At 33.6% G+C, this 18,636-nt stretch overlaps 1 protein-coding gene across 1 annotated transcript in view; it reads right to left on the bottom strand.

The window, feature by feature from the left end:
* LOC129000015 (alpha-tocopherol transfer protein-like) overlaps nucleotides 1-16,278 on the bottom strand; it is a 38,530-nt gene extending 22,252 nt beyond the window's left edge. Inside the window, exon 1 of the mRNA XM_054426859.1 lies at nucleotides 16,147-16,278. Within this exon, the coding sequence (XP_054282834.1) occupies nucleotides 16,147-16,204 (58 nt within the window). The 5' untranslated portion in view covers nucleotides 16,205-16,278. The remainder of the gene's footprint in view (nucleotides 1-16,146) is intronic.
* Between the last annotated feature and the right edge of the window lie 2,358 nt (nucleotides 16,279-18,636).

The raw sequence follows: 18,636 nt of genomic DNA on the forward strand, positions 1-18,636 counted from the left end.
CTGTACATGCAATAGTATACTGTCCACATATGTGAGAGTGTGTGCGTGTATGTGGGTGTCTATGTGTGTGTCAACATCTCAAGTGTCACGCGTTTTCCTGTAAGCCGCTCTCTAGAAAGTTTCATAACAACGTGGGAAACGCCAAAACATCAACTTCCATCAAGAATCTACGTGGAGTCGTATGTAGATTAAGATGTAAAACACTGGTGGATGAATTGATCCTGTTATGTCATTTATTGTTTTATTGTAGCCTTATGTGTGAGTTGAGTTTGAGTGACTCAGCAATAGTCAATAGGGTTAAAAGCCTGTTCAAATCTTCATTGAACATTGATTATTATGGGAACACATACAAGCCATTCAAAAGATGACGACAAAGGCCTCAGTAATAATATTACCATTTGATACGTAACAAATTTCTTATGAATTTCGGTGTACGGTCTTTTTTATGTCTCAGAAACCTACCATTTTTCGTTTGATTGATGAGTTGACTTGAGGTGTTCTCTGAACCAAACCATCAAGTCACTTAGGTAAAAGAAATTTGTGATTGACGGGATTTGAACATGGGACTCCAGGTCATAAGTCCCGCGCTCAAGAAACTAGCTCAAAACCTGGAATAATTAATCCATAAAAATCAACCCAACTAAAAGTGGAGGTGAAATAATAATATGTACAGCACAAAATTGTACAGTTTCCTCTATGTAAACCAATCACGTATTTAAAGCAGGTTATCAATTAATACTGGAAGGACATAATTATCTTAATGAATCAGGTGCATAATTCGTTGGCAGCTTAGTGAAAGTGACACTTCATTGTTGAGCACCTGTTACCAAACTGTTACCAAAACCTGTTACATATCTCGAGTCCTCGGAAACTGTTACATTCGTTGAAACGAGTTACTTTTCTGGTCCAGTTTTCATCAGCTGTTACGTCACTTTGATTTTCCTAGCTTTTACAACTAACGGATTGGACACTTACATACATCCTACTAATATTATAAGTGAGACAGTTTGGATGGATGGATGCTTGTGACAAGTAAACGCGAGAAATACTGGTCGGATCGGGCTGAAATTTTGTGTGGTGATGCTCACATTCCCGATTAACATATAGACGCATTCTTATCTCAAAAATCCTTTCGGGTTCCGCCCCAGTGGATCTGGAGTTTCCCATGTTAACCTTATGAGTATTCATATTTTAAAAGGAATTAAAGAATGTTATCAGCTGTTTCAACTGCTCAGGTGGTTCTATGATATTAAGCTTTAAAAGGTTATAAGGTTTACCAACAGGGTGCAACACTATTATTTTTTTATTGATAACAGCTAATTTGAACCAACTAAGAACAAAAAACTGTGGTACACAATGAGAACTTTACTTTTTTCTATGGTGTGCAGTGGTAGAAAGAACATTATGGCTATGGTAGATGTGGCTATAGCATACCGTATGAATTAAAAGAACCAAAATTTCTTAAACCCTGTCCTCTCCCATAACTGCAATAAGTATTTTATATTTATATACCTACCCCGTACGAAGTACGGGTACTCAGCTAGTTAAACCACACTGCTCCTCAAGTTGAAAGAGGTGTTTTTGAGTTTGACTATCGACGCAAGTTTAAAACTATCAACGTCAGGTTTAGTATTTGAGTGATTAATACCTAATAATATATCCACACTACATATGGGTTTATCAGGTTATCTTTTGTGAAATCACAGCGACTTTGCGAAACTCGACATCACGATATGGTCCATTGTTGTGTGTGCCAACGTCTCTGCTGATTTTAGGTTATGTCATTCCGGAAAGTGGCTCTTTCAGGGTGACCCGGATTTTCCTGTCAAGAGTGTCAGGTGGAGAGATTCCACAGATGTATCCGCCTTTAGAGGACTCGTTCGAAAGACCAAGTGCCAAGAGATCTGCCCTCGTTGTGAATTTATTTATCTGCTGCGTCTTAAACCTCTGTACAGATGATCCTAATATTGATTTAGTTGTATACATTGTAAAATATTCATCACATTACTAATCAGTGTTCAACATAGTCATAGAGTCAATTTTGTCATTTGTTAGTTTATATTTTATCACCACAAAGACTAAAAAATGAGCCGGTTATATTTTGACAGGTCGTTCAAATAGCACAATTCGACAACTGTTGATTGTTAAAATGCACGGACATGTTCACACTTAATTAGATTTTAATTTTGAATAAAAAGCTTTGGAGTTAAATTCCCTATATTATATTAAATTTAAGCTATGCAACTAATAACATAAGGCATTATGTTCGTCACACGACGGAAACCCCATTATTATAATACTCATAATTTAATCAATGGTAATACATGGATTCAAGGGGTTATGCAACAATTAGTAAAAACGCCAATACTGTTTTATCTGTTCTTTTTTCAAAAAAACTTACAAGTTAACTACACTGAAATTTGTGAAGTGGTGGATTAGTATCGATAAGTGTCACTATTGACGTTGGATTGGAGTGGACATAGATTCTAGATGGATTGGATCCAGATTGGATTACAGATGTATCCAGCAATTCCTCAATAAGATAGTTGAATGAGCTATACTAATTTTAGTGCGCTATTTTCTCTTTTCGTTTTATAATAGTTGATCAAGTATGCTTTTTTGTGTGTGGTGTTTTTTAAAGCTTTTCATGACTGAAAGTTTGCGTATACAAATAAGACATTATTTTACGTTTTTTTTTGTACACGAGGACTTAAAATTATGCTTTCTCTGTTGAAGTATGTATTTTCAACGGCTAAAAATCATCGACACACCGTAGTTATAATCTTTCGAAAGACCTATTAAGTGAAGCTTATTTTCACAACTAGCTATGTATTCTACTGTAGGTAGTCGAATGTGTATCAGACAACGTACTCGTATAACCTTGCATAATTATAAAATTCATCTAGATACTAGATTAAGAACTAAGAACAAATCAAAATAGTTTAGTCTTCTTTCAAATAAATAAAACCCACCATTTTCCCTCAAATATCTCGCCCTAATGAGGAAATCGCGCGTTATTTCCGCGATTCCGCGATTTGCTTTCGCCGGTCATGGGGTAAAGGTCTGCAACAATTATGAGAGGTTGGCTACACTGGGACTGCGATTAATGGAGGGAGAATAAACGGAAATGGCGGGAAGATGACGTTTATCTGAAGAGGTGGCGAGGAAGATTTTCAATTATTGAAACCATCAGACTGTGCGGAAGAGATTGCATAAATTATTAGAGACGACGTAAGTCTATTTTCTTGTATGAATTTTAGATTTCTCGAAGCCTTGGATAAAAATACAAATGCAAGGAGTAACTATTAGGAGTAACTATAAAAAAAATTGAAGTAGAAATAAGTTCCAGGAGACCTGTTTTGCTTCGCTCGGATTAATATATTAGTCTATCCCTTAGTATAACATTTATTGTAATTTGTTTCGCGTTGACTTGGGTATATTCCACGCTTACTTAATCCAGTCCTTAAATTTAACATTGTTTTAATTTAAATCTTTGGAATTGTTTCCACCGAATAAATAGTACTGTATTGAGAAATAGTTCTTTAAGTATAGATATAGATTGAATGTTGGTTAGTATTGCGTTATTTGTTTCATTTTTGTTTTAATTTCAAGACGACAGTACAACATTTTACCATTATTTTACTATTATAATTAACATTTCATTGAAAACACCTTTTTACTTTCCCTGTTGCAGCAAACCTAGGTACTCGTTTAGCCTAATGGAATTTGAATAGACACAAATCTTACACGTTTAAGGAAATATTTAAGTAAAATTCCATTAGATATTTGCTCAGTCTGTAAGTCTACTGCGGTGGAGGTATTTTTAAATTTCAAGAAAACTGTACTTCATTTTACCATAGCTTTATAGTAAAATATGATTTGGGTTTACTAAAAAGTACTTGTCTCATGCTCTTTTAAAACACTTACTTATTCCTAACCTGTAAAATTAATTCTCTGCAGTAAAACGGTCAAGCAACAACGACAAATAAATACTGTAATTATTGTATGATTGGGAATAGTTGAGACCAACTACTGTATTTGCATTAAACAATTTTGAGTGAAGAATTTTACTCTGACACATTTTAAGGTCGAAGGTAACAAGTCAAGGTTGTTCATTGTTTACTAATTGTTGAATTCTAATCAACCGTCTACGGTGACGTCATGAAGATGTCCTTTTAGAAAGTCGTTAGAACTAGATTTTGTATTATGAAATAGAAATAGGTACAGTTCTGTACATAATTTAGGTTCATTATTTTAACACAGGGAAGCTCTTTTTATTTAGGGTTGCGTGCCTGATGAAAAGGACAACACGCTATGTAGTTTTTGGAAACTAATTTTAAAACTATTTAGTTTGCTCATAAAATACGAGCGTAAGGGTTTCAGGTATTATAATTTAAGATTTTCTGGTATTTCTATAACAATACAATTTGCGGAGGGCTTTTATAAAATGAGATCTCCTAAAGATAGAAAGTCCTGGCAAGAAAGAATGTCTTTTGAGTAGGTTTGGACATATGTACATATATAATTTTTTATGGACCTAGCCAAACAGGATACATAGCTGTTATCACGTATAAAACATGTGGGTGATAAGCGGGACTTGTGCAGGGAAATGTCAACAATTAAAATTTACATTCGGTGAAAAAGTTTGTTTTTAATTTGTAAAAATGCATAATGGAATCTCACCTGTGTACGCCAATTCCTTTTTACAGAAAGTATTTGTTTGACACACAAAATTTAAGTAGTTTTTTCCAATTATATTTTTAATCCAATTCTTAAATGTATATGAAATATTCCAAAGTTTGTTTATACTCAATCTTAAGGTCAGGTTTCGCTATTGTGTTTAAATTTAAGCTATTGAGAAAAACGTTTTTTACATACGTTACTATCCATTCAAGTGTCGTATGATTAGTAACTGTAGTATTCTGCGAGTATCCGCACAGTGTGTCGGGTTCAGATTAAACGCCAGTTCGTGACTAACCGTCTAACACTCGTGACTCGGATTTGAACCCGTGACCTTCAAACCTTGAAATCATTTTGCTTAGACCAAGTCTTCCTAATAGTCGTAGCTTCCTTTTAAGCAACATCCTTATAAAATATATCCTTGAAATCTAAATAGATTCTTACTTTTTGCCACACGCTTGAATAGCCATTTTCGCTCTGCGTATGTGATAACGTCCTGAAAGGCAAAGGCTTTTGTACACACAAGGTCTTATAGAAATAATTGTACAAGCAAAGAGTTGATAGTTAATACATCGTCAATTAATTATTCACAACTGGGTTTATTTTTAATCCATGTCAGTGAAAGTGAGTGTGGGTTCAGTGAGACGTCTTATTGAGATTCGTTACCAACTAAAGACAAGGTGTTCCTGTAGCCAGGCCCCAATTCTTAGGACACCTGACTCTAGTTTTACACCACCAAAAAGTATGAGTCTTCGCTCAGGATCGAACTGTTGACTCTTATTGTTTGATTACTGTAACCACTCAGCAACTAAACTAATTAGCTAACTAACTAACTAACTAAACTAATTAACTCACTAATAGTGAGTATGGGTAGCCTTCCGTATCTGTTGTAAAAAACAACCGAATGAAAATATCGATTATTCGATATATCGATTATTTCATTCGATATATTGAATAATCGATACAGTATATTGATCAATATTTGCATTAGCTTGTTTTTGAAAACAGATACGGAAGTCTACACGTGAGTAATTAAAACCCGTTTTCTGTAGTGAACGAGGATATTTCAACCGAGTAGCTGGCATACCCCAAGGTTCAGTTATAAGACCTCTTCCATCTTCAGCCAGATCTCCTGTCGGGCTCGCCCCTTCGTTACTCATTTATTTCTCCCAACTTGGAAGTGCAATGTGCAGGGACTATTAGACTTCTAGATACTACTCAATTAAGCTTGACGGTCACTGGATGATCGTGGAATGTCTATATTTATAACGTCCTTATGTTGTGTCCAACCCGTCCAACCTATCCGGGCTTGACTTATGTTGACAGGTGTCGACTGCATGGGTCTACTCGCCACCAAAACAGTCAAAGATTTCCTTATTCGATTATTATACACCCTTTTAAAAACCCAAACACTCTCTTGAACAACGGTTATATATATATATATATTCAAAGTACTATACTGTATGGTCAAGGTGTCTAGTCAGTATTGAATCGAGGCAAGACAACACTAAGAAACACGTTAACAGGTAATTTCAATGAGAATTAGTTTACCAAGGTGCACGCTGGATTCAACGAGTATTTCGATGAATAAATGGTATATATACACGTTGACTTTACACAGGTTAGTGAAAACTAAAAACACAAATAAAGGCACCTTATAAATGTATGCCAACTGTAAAACAAAAAAAAAAACAGTTGACAGTGTATTCAAAGTTTAATGCCACAAACAAGCTCTTTTTTAACATAGAATTTTATATCTGACCACAAACTATGACAACATTTTCTTAACACGTTCACGTGATGCATTTAATAATAATAGCTTTTATAATAGTACTGGATTTATGTCTCCGGCTCAGTGGGTAAAGACCTTACTTTTATATTGTAAAATCACTAAACTGTTAAGGCAAATTATACACCACGATCCCCAAGGTTCATTGACCAAATCACTATAATCATTCCTACCTTGCCTCAATGTAGGCAGTTTCGTGGAAAAATAGACAAATCAAGATTGTTTGGTTTTCATCCTTCCCATGACCTTAGGGTCCTCCCGCCTCCAATATGACCCTCTACTCCACCTCTGCCGTAGAATCCACAATTGGCGAAATTCGCTCCTCCCGTAATTTCGATTTCTCTTTACTTATACGTTTACATAACCGTTCAAAAAAGTGCATGCTCTGGGCGCAATTGCGGTCCAAGAGTTTCCTGAATCGAAAGTGGACTTGAACCAGCTGCTTTTGTGGTTAGCACACAGCTAACTGTAATGATGGGAGTGAGCAACGTAAAGGTTTAATGGTTGATGAACGTGTACTACCATAGACAAAAATAATGTAGTGTAGAGTGTAGGATGAGTGGCGCGATCTTGTAGTCTTGTTAGTGACTAATCATATTCCCTATTGTAGCTATCATATTTCATTTTGTTAGCCGTCATATTCCTTAGACACAGCCGTTAATTAATAGCCCATACAGCTATGGCAACTAAGGGACCTACAGTTTATAGTGGAATCCGAACCACAGTTTTGCCGAACTCACCCGTGCGGACGTCAATCCACACCAGGGAGTATCGCATCCACAGTGCATGCCTATCAATATCCACAATTCGTGACCTCCTAGTAGCTGGATTACAGGACGACGCCACCAGTTAGCAACTCCATACATAAAATGGCAGCATATTCTTGAAACGTAAAACTGTTTTAGAAAATACAATAACAACCAACAAATCAATTTGTGTCAACAGATTATGATATGCAATAATTGAAGATACCAAGATATGCAAGATGGCCAACAACCATTGCTCACACTGGAAGTGTGTGTTTTCCCAGGCTATCCTTGCGATTCCTCGCTCACGCAAATGTTGTTTTCCTAGTGATTCTCTTATCCAACTCCGCAAATACGATAACCTTACATGGATATTTGAATAACTTCACTTTCTCTTGGTCTTCGCTGAGAGAATCCTCCATGTTTTCCTTGTCTGAATCTAATATTCAAATGAGTCTAGGGATCCCCGTGCGATGCGAAGGTGGAAGGTTGCTTCCTTCTAATCTCGTTGTTGCCGACTTAATTAATTTTACTGCCAAACTACTGCGGTCGTTACACAAGACTAAAGTATGTATGCAATGTATATTTTACCGGCAAATGGATTTTCTCATCTCTGGAAATTACAAGAGTGCTCCTCATAGAAGGTAACTCTAGGTGATACCCGAACTACTACTGTGATATTGCGTGAGACCTAACTACATACAATAATAATAACACCCCCGCCGCAGCAAACGTGCAGACCAAGCGAATTTCCATTTACCTGACTGGAATACCACTAAGTAGTTTGCAGTAGCCTACAGATATGCTGAACAGAGTGAAAATAATTATACACTTCAATTTGAAATGCAACGGCGTTTAAGCTAACATACTGTAAATCCCAAGGCCACGTCTTTTGTTTGAAACCCAACACAAAACAATCATTACAAAACCACACAATTACCACGTAATATAAACGTTGTGCTTCATTTCAACTTTCTTCTTGTTAACTACATAAAGCATTGCAAAAAGCAACAAATAACGTGTGAAATTAACTGTAATTCAATCAATTTAATTTACGTTGATTGATAGCTTTCTTAATTGAAGTTTGCGTTGGAATGTTCACACGTAAACACGTCATAAACTAAAGAACATATGTTCAAACAGAACGTTCAAGGTTTTCAAACAAGGGAGACGAGAAGAAGAAGAAAAAGAAGAAGAAGAAGAAGAAGTCACGTGACCGTTGGATGCGTAGTGTTGCGATTGTCAGCTGCGTACACGATTCGTCCATTACGCATGCGCGATCAAGCTCCTTTACAAACGCGGAAACATTGCACAGAAAGTGAAGTTGAAATCTTTAGTAGTGTCTTATGTGGTCTGTAAAGAATAAGAAGGCACGGACGCTAATTTACTTTTAGCACATATAGCTAGATTTAATAATTGAACAGGTGAAATGTTGAAATGTGAAGTTTGCTGATGACTATAACCTATAACCAACAATTTGTTCAAAAGTATGGACCAATCTGTAGGTTTTTGTAAACGTGGTAAAATACTACTTTTGGTTATTTACCGAATTTCCCCATCCATTTGGATAACTTTAATGTATTAAGTTTTGATCCACAGTTTTAGCGAATTTCCCATATAGGGGAATAAGCTATTACCGTAGGTCTCATGGTAAGACCCTGGACCCGGGACCGATTTACTTTTTCGTTTTGAGGTCCCCAGAGGCCAAAAACACCATTCGTTCAAGTTTTAGTTTACTTGTTCATGGATATATGTTAATAAAATTTGGCAAATTTATTCATTTCATCCTATGCTATTAAGGTTTGGTCAAAAACACTTTTTACCTTACTTGCAGCAAACCTAAGCACTCATTGAATCTAATGTTATTTGAATTTGGATAAATATGTCTTGTTTATGGAAATATTTTAGTAAAAATGTAATCAGACAAGTTGAAATTTGCTTAGTCTGCAGGTTTGTTGCGGTGGAGTATTTATATTGGTTCTACTGAGGATTGATAATGAAGCTAAACCATAAGAGGTCCAGAATACATTGCAATCTCTTGAAAAAAGTGAGGCTAATTTTAATCCTTTTAAACAAATTAGGTTCTAGAATAAAAAAAAACTTCAACATGGCATCGCACTATATTACTATAAACTATTTAAATCTCTTCTAGTTGGAGTGTATTTATTGTGTGCAAAGTTCGATGGCTAAACTGAGGAGATGGAACAAGGAAAATAGTAAACGAAGAAATCCCAAAACCCTAATTAAAATTCAGCATGTTTGCTTCTCAAGGCCAATACGACGAGAGGTGGGGAAACGTGAAGAAGACCATTGAAATTTGGAAACTTGTAACCAGCATTTTTCTTCACTTTAACTCTTGTCTTTCAAAGCCAATGAAAAATGTTAGTTAATAATTTTTATTCAAATTTTTCACGAAAAACCATCAATTAGCATAAAATTAAATTATTTTTTTTTAACAGCCCGTGTAAAATTTGGGTTTGAAATTTACACAACCTAGTTAGCAGAACAACATTGCCAATTGTGCATACAGTAAAAAAGTGTTTTAATATGTTTAAATGTTGGTTGTGATTTTAATGAGGATCTTTTCCCCAATTAAAAATATTGTGTACCTTTTTAGTATGTCAATGTGTTTTATTAATTTAAAACATGTAGTCTACTACAAGACATGCTCTTTTCTCTATTTGTGCTATTACTTCACTTTGTCGTGTCATTTGATACGTAAACTAAGTAAAAACCAATAAAAAGACGTTATCGTGTCTGTGCAGCAAAAACTGGAATCTTAAGGATAACGAGAGATCTTTTACAACTCGTTTAAGTATCTCCGCTCCTGACGACCTCGCGTTCGATTTGCTTTACTTTCGAGCAAATATTACTGAATCTGAAAACCAGCATTGATTTTGGGCACAGAAATGGTAGACTTTCCAGCCTATTAAACAACAACTAGGATTTGCTTATGTGTGTTTATTGTGAAGCCTGGAATGTGAGTTGATGTTTATTAAATGTCCAATAAATGCATACTTTCATCTTACAATTACAGAGGTCAAACAATATTTTGCAAAAGTATGTACCGTATGTATTTGTATACTGTAATAGGTTTAAAGTTAATGAACAATTAGTTAGTAAGAAATAAATATCACACATACACCATTAACATTAACACCCGTACACCGAATAGAAAAACATTGTAAAGTGCATTTTACTTATCTATATTCGTGACAAATCTATACTGTTTAATCTATGACGTAAGGATGTGTAATATATGATATCAGGCCAGAACTGCCAAACCCACAGGCAACGTGGAGGGAATTAAGTCTCACTTGCGGGATAAGAAGTCCCACTTGTGGGATAGGAATTCTCACCCGCGGGATTTCTCCCTGATGTGGGATATTTTAAATGTTGTGAGTGGGATAAAAGGGATAAAATTAAATGAAATGGGATAACAAGCAATGAGCAGGAATAAAAAAGTTATAAATTGGTGCGTGTATCAAATACGTATGTAAAAAGAGTGAGATACAATTTTTATGAAATGAATTTACAAAACATAAAACAACTTGGTATGCTATCTATGAATGTGGGGAGTTGATATATGCTTGACTTTCTTAGTCATTATACATTGTGTTTTTGAAGAAATTGACAATATTGTGTTTACAAATCCATCCGCCCTCTGTTTTATAACAAATAACAAAAAATAATAAAACATATTGTGTCAAATATTTTTATTTAATTGAAAACTTGTTTAGACTGTTAATATCGGTCTCAATATTATTGTATTTTGATGAGCTATCTATAAAAATCACAGACAATGTAGCCTAAGTAGTAAAGGAAAAATTCAGAGTAAATAAACAAAATAAAGCATAACAAATATTTGTTAATCTATACGAAAAACATATTCACGTTTTCTGAAATACCCAATCATAGGTAATTATTTAAGATGGTGTTTACTAATACGCCTCAAACTAAAATACTGCGTAGGTCACGGAAAATAATTTTACCAAAATTATAAAAAAATCTTCACGTGATAAACAGTGAATTTTAATTTTATTGTTTTACATTGTTATTTGTGGCTGGCCATTCAATGTTATATAGGGTCAAAGAGGGTAAAATAACCATTGAATGGTGTTTTCTCTTAGTCGTACTGCCCCTTTCATGAGAAATTTAATTTGTGCCTTATTCTTATTTTTTACACTATAGTGGCCTACTGGGCTATGACATAAAAGACGCTTAAGTTTACAAAAAGTCACTCTTTTGGTTTGGTTAAACATTTAACGTATGTGACAGAAATCAGTGTTTTGCAGCACCTTACTCAGACAATGGTTAAAATCATCCAAATACTTTGATATGTTTATTTTTTAACTGGCGACAATTTTGACATGTGATTGAAATGTCTGGACGTATACTGTTCACTGTTGTGAGAGATAAATAAATTTGTACGGGATGAGTTGTCACTCAAGAATAACAACAATGTCGACACTTTAAAAAAATGTTACAAGCTGCAAAATTGTCTCTATCCACAACAATTTTGTACTATTTCTCATAGAAATCACCAGGAATAGAGTCAGTCAATTTACGTGTTTCTGGGCGCATTCGTATTACATACATTTTAAAGATATATCGTATTCCTAGAGATATTGTCTGTTTATTCGTTAAGTATAACCAAAGAATATCCATTGGTATAACCTTTCTCCTGATAAATATTAATTTAATTATTAAATCACTCATCCGTTTATGGCATTTGAAATTTAATTCATTGCATTTTGGATTTAAGTGTGTTAAACTAAAGTGCAACCAACATCTAAAATCAAATTCAAAATTAATTTGCACCTATAAAAAATGTTATAAACTAGGCCTAAATAAAATATTGATAAACTTAATGCATTGTGTCACTTGGAATCGTTCTTTTATAAATCCCCGTTCCCATAATCTGATCATGCTGGTTCGCAAACTAATGAAAATGTAGTTGATTTATATAATAAATTTAACAACCCTTTTGAGAAATCGGTACGTTGTTACATGTGTTCCTAGAGTAGTGATGGTTTCAGCGTATGATTTCTTATGTAGGCAATAACCTCTGGAATAACTTAACCAGCCAACACCATAAATGGAGTACAAATAAACCGTTAAAAAAATCATTATTCTCGTGATAGAACCAACTAAATAATTAGCCGTTAATATTTTGTCAAAAGTTGTAATATTCAAATCAAACATATACCGAACAGTAGAAAGTTTTGGGCCAGTCTGAATATCTGACGAAGTTTTTTATAGTCATTCAGGAACCGGTATGGTGAAAGCATTGTTGGCATCAGACTTGATTTGAAGGCAAAAGGGAAACTTTAAGTCTACATTTGACACGCTGAACTCTAAGATTTGTTTTATATAGGTGTAGTTTTCAGGAATGGTTCCTTACCCCAATGATTATGAAGCCACTACTGGTATTTCCTAGTGGTTTCTGCACTACTCTGGTCTCAGATTATGTGAGTTTTGTGATTAAAAAGCTACTTCACTGTGTGCAAGTTGATATGGTTGAGATATCACAAAATTGATGGTCAAACAGCCGAAAGCTATAGTTTAATAATACACCAGATAACTTTGCTCTTTACATTACATTTGGGATCACTACCCAGGCACACTTGTTTTTTTTTTACGGCGCGAACAACGTTGTTTCCTCAAGTATTCAGCAGTGAGAATATTACTCTTCATGTTGCAATACAAATCAAATCTAAAAAGTATGTTTCAATCTTTAAAATCTTTCAGGCTGAAGTAAATAGCAAATGTCCTAATGAAATGCAAATAATTTTCACCTATAATGTCATTACAACTTTTACCAATAAAATCTTTTAATATTAATAAAAAATATGATGGTATATACTCGTATGAACAGAAGTAGGCTATCTTGATGATGTTGATTGATTGAATGTTATAGAATATTTACCTTCGCATAAATTCCTGAATATTTCATATTTATCTAAATAATTTCTTTAATTTTGGCCCAAAATAATTTATTTTCCGGAGTCATTTTCTACCAGTATTTAAACTGATTGTCTGAAGTAAATACTATTCTTGGCCTCGTAACTTAATAAAAAATATGATAAAAGTAATACAGAAAATAAAAGTAATAATAAATGTGCAATTAAAATCTTTGTGGTCCCAAAAGAAGTAGAATTCTGATTTGTTGTCACACGTTATCATACAAATATGAAATTTAACATAAGTATATAACATGGTATCCAAGGTATTATCAACCTGGAAAGGAAGTGCATGCCAATACAAGAAAATAACAACTCTGGAATTTAATTTTATGCTTTAAAATGCATGTATGACTTTTGGCTACATTAATTGGTAGCTAATTTTCTAGTTGAACAAATACATACAGGTCCTTATTAAGCATACCTATATTCCTGCTATTAAAGGAGTTTAATTCAAATCAAATACTAAGCTGTGTGTCATTATAAGTTGTGTTCCCAGGACAAAGCAGTATCAGCTGTTTTCCTGTAATTTGCAAAAGCGGTGTTCAGTTGTGCAACAGCTGGGTGATTATACTATACATACATACACATTGTTGTATAATTTCGTTGTATTGTTACTCAACTAGTCTAGTTGTAAGATATAATGATAACAGCAGTTGTATACCAGTATGATATGCTGCAGATATCAACACAAAACTGATAGTTTATCATTTAAGGGGGATCCACCACTATGTAGGACTTCTATTTATTTTTTACACAAATGCATATGAAGCGTTAAGATAGTTTGAATAAAGGTAAAAAAATATACAGGAAATACAGTTTATTTTAAATTTTTTTATGTATATTTGTATAGGTTGTACAAGTTTTCCATTTGTTTTTTTTAATTTATTATTTCCCTTATAATTCTTTTACTTATAGAGACTTATAATATTAATAATCAGTTATTAGCCTATAGTGTTGTTTTTCATTCATTTGTCTTACAATGGTAGATTTTTTGGAAAAGTAGGCTACTCCAGAAGTAAATTTTATAGTTCGAAAGTTAAAACAAAATACACACACCATTTTTAATAGATATATCAATGCTAAACAATGTGGATTAGTGTACAGTTAAAAATTGCTATGTTAATTGAAGCAATCGAACACATGCTCTTATGTAACTAGATATTTCGTGAAAAACACTTGATAAAGATACAAAAATACATCTGATTCATTAATTCATTTTTGATCTTTTAAAGCCGAGAAATGCCTTCAAGGGGTGTATATTTGACATGTCGTACTACTTTTAATTCATTATTTAAATAATGTAAAGTAGAGCCCTAAATGCAGAAATTATTTAATGCGAACAGCAGACACTTTAACACCCGTTTGTAACAGCGTATTAAATGTAACATCGAGTTATTCCTGTACATAAACTAAAATAAATTTTGGTGTTTCTAAAATGAATAATAAAGTAAAAACTGAAGTAAACATCTTTATTCTTTACCAATTTTTATAATACGTACTTTCTTATAGTACTTAATTTTATTGTCCTAGTAAAATGTATTCAATTGATGTTGAAGAAATAAGAATTCATAATTTTGAGTTACCGTATAGTAAGTAATATTACGAAAAAAATTTCAGAAAAAATTATATCAAAGGTTTTTTGTTGAATCTGTCCGCTTGTAAACAAATCGGACATTAAAACTTCTACGACATTAAATAAATTTCAATTAATACTTGTCTTTGGTCAAGCATGTTTTTGAAGTGCAAGTAGAGATGGTTAGCCGTACATGGATGAGCAGTTGTTGTAGTTTATATTTTTGAAGGGGCCAGTCCAACTTCTTCAATGCGCTTGAAAGGGGCCAGAAAATGGAAAATTTGTTTTAATTCTTACACAGTACACACGCGTATTTTTACCTTTAAACTCGTAATTTAAATGCATGACAAATGTAAGAACTTTTACTTGTAAAACAATAACATGTATTTCACTCTTGGCTGTGAATAATTGGACAATAATTGAAATGGATCATAAATAATCCAATAAAACCACAAAAATGTAAATAACCGAAATATGTCACTCCATCTAACTGAACTATTTAAAATAATTATATTTGAATTTGTTGGATAAAAATTAGATTATTCCACAGTTTGGGAAGGAAGAATCAGCTGATATTATGGCAAATACATACTAACACAAAAATCAGATGTTTAACTGCATAGATAAAATTCATTGTTGAGGTCCCCAACCTTTTAAAAGTAGAAAGCAGAGTCCTAGAACTCATCATTTTTAGTTTTGCCATTTTGGAAAAAACTTAACCTAGGTCCATTAAAACACATAAACGATTACGGTAAAGGGTTATGATGTTTCTAATAACTTAAAATGATAGTTTCGTACAATATTGATCTTACAGTTGACTGTATAGTTAACTTGGTGTTCTGTGCACTTTATGTTTGAGTTAAGCTCCAGAAATAATGTGTCAGCCTATATATATATATTTTCAGACACAATATAGCCTAATTCCTAAAAAAAATCACCCCTAGTTCAAACAATTATTAAAATATACACCACTACTAATGTACTGTGTTATTGATTGTGACACAACTAAGGGGTGTCACAATATATTATCAAATTATGTATTGTAAAAACGTGACAATTTGAAACAAATAATCCCACACGACTTGGAAGGTTTCTGTTTTATTCCAGATCTCATATCTGTAAGTGCATCTTAAGTTCGAATGTAAATTAGAGTAATTTAATGTATAGAGTAATGTACACGACAATGCAATTTATTTAATACATTATCTTTTTATAGTATTCAATAACGAATTAACAAGCAGGATAATATTGCACCTTTAATACCGGATTTTAAAATCTGTCAAAATAGTTATGCCCTTAGATCGAATCCTCGAGACGAATGAGATAACACTTCCTAAAAGTACAGATAAAATTGCAACATTAACTCTTCAAGAACAAGTAAAAATTACTTACCCTTATACGGAGATATGCTTTCTGTGTTGACCACCTCATGGTCTGGAAGGACCGGCATTGTACACTAGTAACAACAAATACACACGCGCTGGACGACCGACGAACACTAATACCGTGATTCCAGTTTCCATTCAACTATGGTAAAATCCCGCGTTCACCAAACGTATCCCTCCTTGTCCCACAGCTTCGGGAGAAATATCCAATGTTATCCCTCAGCTGCGGGAGAAATGTCCCGCTCTGTTCCCTGCGTCCTTCTAACTGTTTGCCTGCACACGGCCGACCCGACACTGCACCTGCACAGCTGTTCAGTGACGTCATAATCATAGATAACAGCTAAATATTGCGTTAGGTGTTGATTGGCTGATATAACCATCAGTGGAGTATCGGTTGTAAATATAATCAGCTGGTAAATTAGTCCAATGCACTAGTGTCTTTGCAGAAAAATTTATTCGACATCCATACACTGAAGCATAGATAAAACCATAGTTAGATTAAACTAGCTGTGTATGGACGGGATCATGATCATATAGTCAGTTAAAAACTTCTTATAATCAGAACAGCAGCTGGTTTGCATATTTAGTGTGCATTTTTCCAGATATGCATGCAAAACTCCGTATACAACACTGTTTCAGGGTCTGCTTCCCGGTTATCAAAACTCAAATACAATTTGATACACACTGATGCCTAGAAATTTAATTTTATTTACAGTTACACATCATTGCACTTTTGTGATTAATAACATCCGTTATGTAAGGCACAGCGTTTTTAATCTCACTTGGTTTTGGATTTTCTTACAAAACGTGATTGGAAATGGTTGCAGTATTTGTAAACAACATTTTGATGTAAACATATATCCAGTGACAGCTAAATAATAATCTGTATCCGAACAGCTGTTCGTTACTTCATAGATTTCGTATTTTCCAAACAGATAGGTATTTCATAAATGAAGTATATGGTAAACATTAACAAAAAACTTGACAAAAATCATACAAAATTGGGGTTTTGAACGGCCTTTATTTGATTTCAAAAGTAGTGAGCTCATATTTTAATTGCTAATGACACTCTCGCCAATTCAGTGTATACAAAAAGACTATTTGAATCCCGATCGATGCTTTCGCTTTTTCAGGAGAGGGCCGCGTAAAATGCCTTCTGGGCCGTGACAGACAGGAATTGAGATAAGACTTGTTTAGGCTTCTTTAATCTATAAAACGTAAAAATAACAAAAAAATATATAATTCTGAGCAATGTACAGAGAAAACTCAATTTTATTTTTATATACATAAGTTACTCCCTTTAACACACTTCATTAGTGTTGGTTTTGGTTAGTCTATGACTGATGCTTTTTCGGACAAACCAATTCAGATCAATGCAAGTTTTAGATTTTATAACAGGTTAAACAAACAGTTTAAATGCGGTTAAGGGAATGAAAACGCAACGAAAGGGTATCCAAACACATTTGATTGAAAGGGTTAATACAAATACAAAAGTGATTATTTCCACAAATTCACAAAAATACATGGGTACAAGCAGTTTGTTTTCTTTAGTTTTGACATGAGAAATATCAATAAAGGAAAATCATACCTATGAGTAATAATCTGTACAACAAATTAGTCAAATATTAGGTGTAGTACCTGTAAGGGCGTTAAATATTAAATCAATATTACTCTGCATGTATAACTCAAAATGAACCAGGTTTTTTAAAAGTATTGGCACGTTTACATTAAGCTATGACATTTTTTCCAATCCTGCCCAAAAATATTTTTTTTATTTTTCATTAAACTTTATATTATTGAGGCGCGAACATGATTACAGTGGCCTATACAGATTTTGCTTTTTGTAGGACACAGCCACATTTGTAAAACTCATTTAAACAACCAATGAGAAGTTTGCTTGTTGTTGTATATTTTTTACCTCGACTAGCTTAACTTCTCGATCAGCATTTTACGTGTTATTAAATGTATACTTAATACTTTTCAATTAAATGGCGACTATACAAAGAAGGTATTTTAAGACAAGTATGAATGGAGATGAGTGTAGGATGAGTGGCGCGATCTTGTAGTCTTGTTGAGCGAAGCTCTTTGGGATCAACTTCAATGCAAACAATTTAACACCATCACTCAATAACGGCTGAACGTATTTCAGCCAAACTTAACAAGATTACTTAGACTAGAGACGGTTTGTAAACAAACAAATTTCAATTAGATGAATGAATGAATGAATGAATGAATGAATGAATGAATATATAGTTTATTCCAAAAAACATTGGCTACAAACAGTGATTATAAAATCAAATATACTTAATAGAGACTTATGACACTAAAAATAGTAAAATACATACAAGTTTTAATGAGCCAAAATATTCAACAATAGACAAATGGAACTAGCAGACATAGGCAGTGCTACCTGTGCGTCTGCTAAGTTGCTGTCAAATAGAAAAAAGTAAATTATTGAATTTGTGGAATGGCAATTAAAAATAAAAGGGTTGTTATT

Source organism: Macrosteles quadrilineatus, unplaced genomic scaffold, assembly GCF_028750875.1.
Source record: "Macrosteles quadrilineatus isolate MER2022 unplaced genomic scaffold, UCM_ALF_1.0 Scaffold_8__2_contigs__length_117827958, whole genome shotgun sequence".
In the NCBI taxonomy this organism is placed as follows: Eukaryota; Metazoa; Arthropoda; class Insecta; order Hemiptera; family Cicadellidae; genus Macrosteles; species Macrosteles quadrilineatus.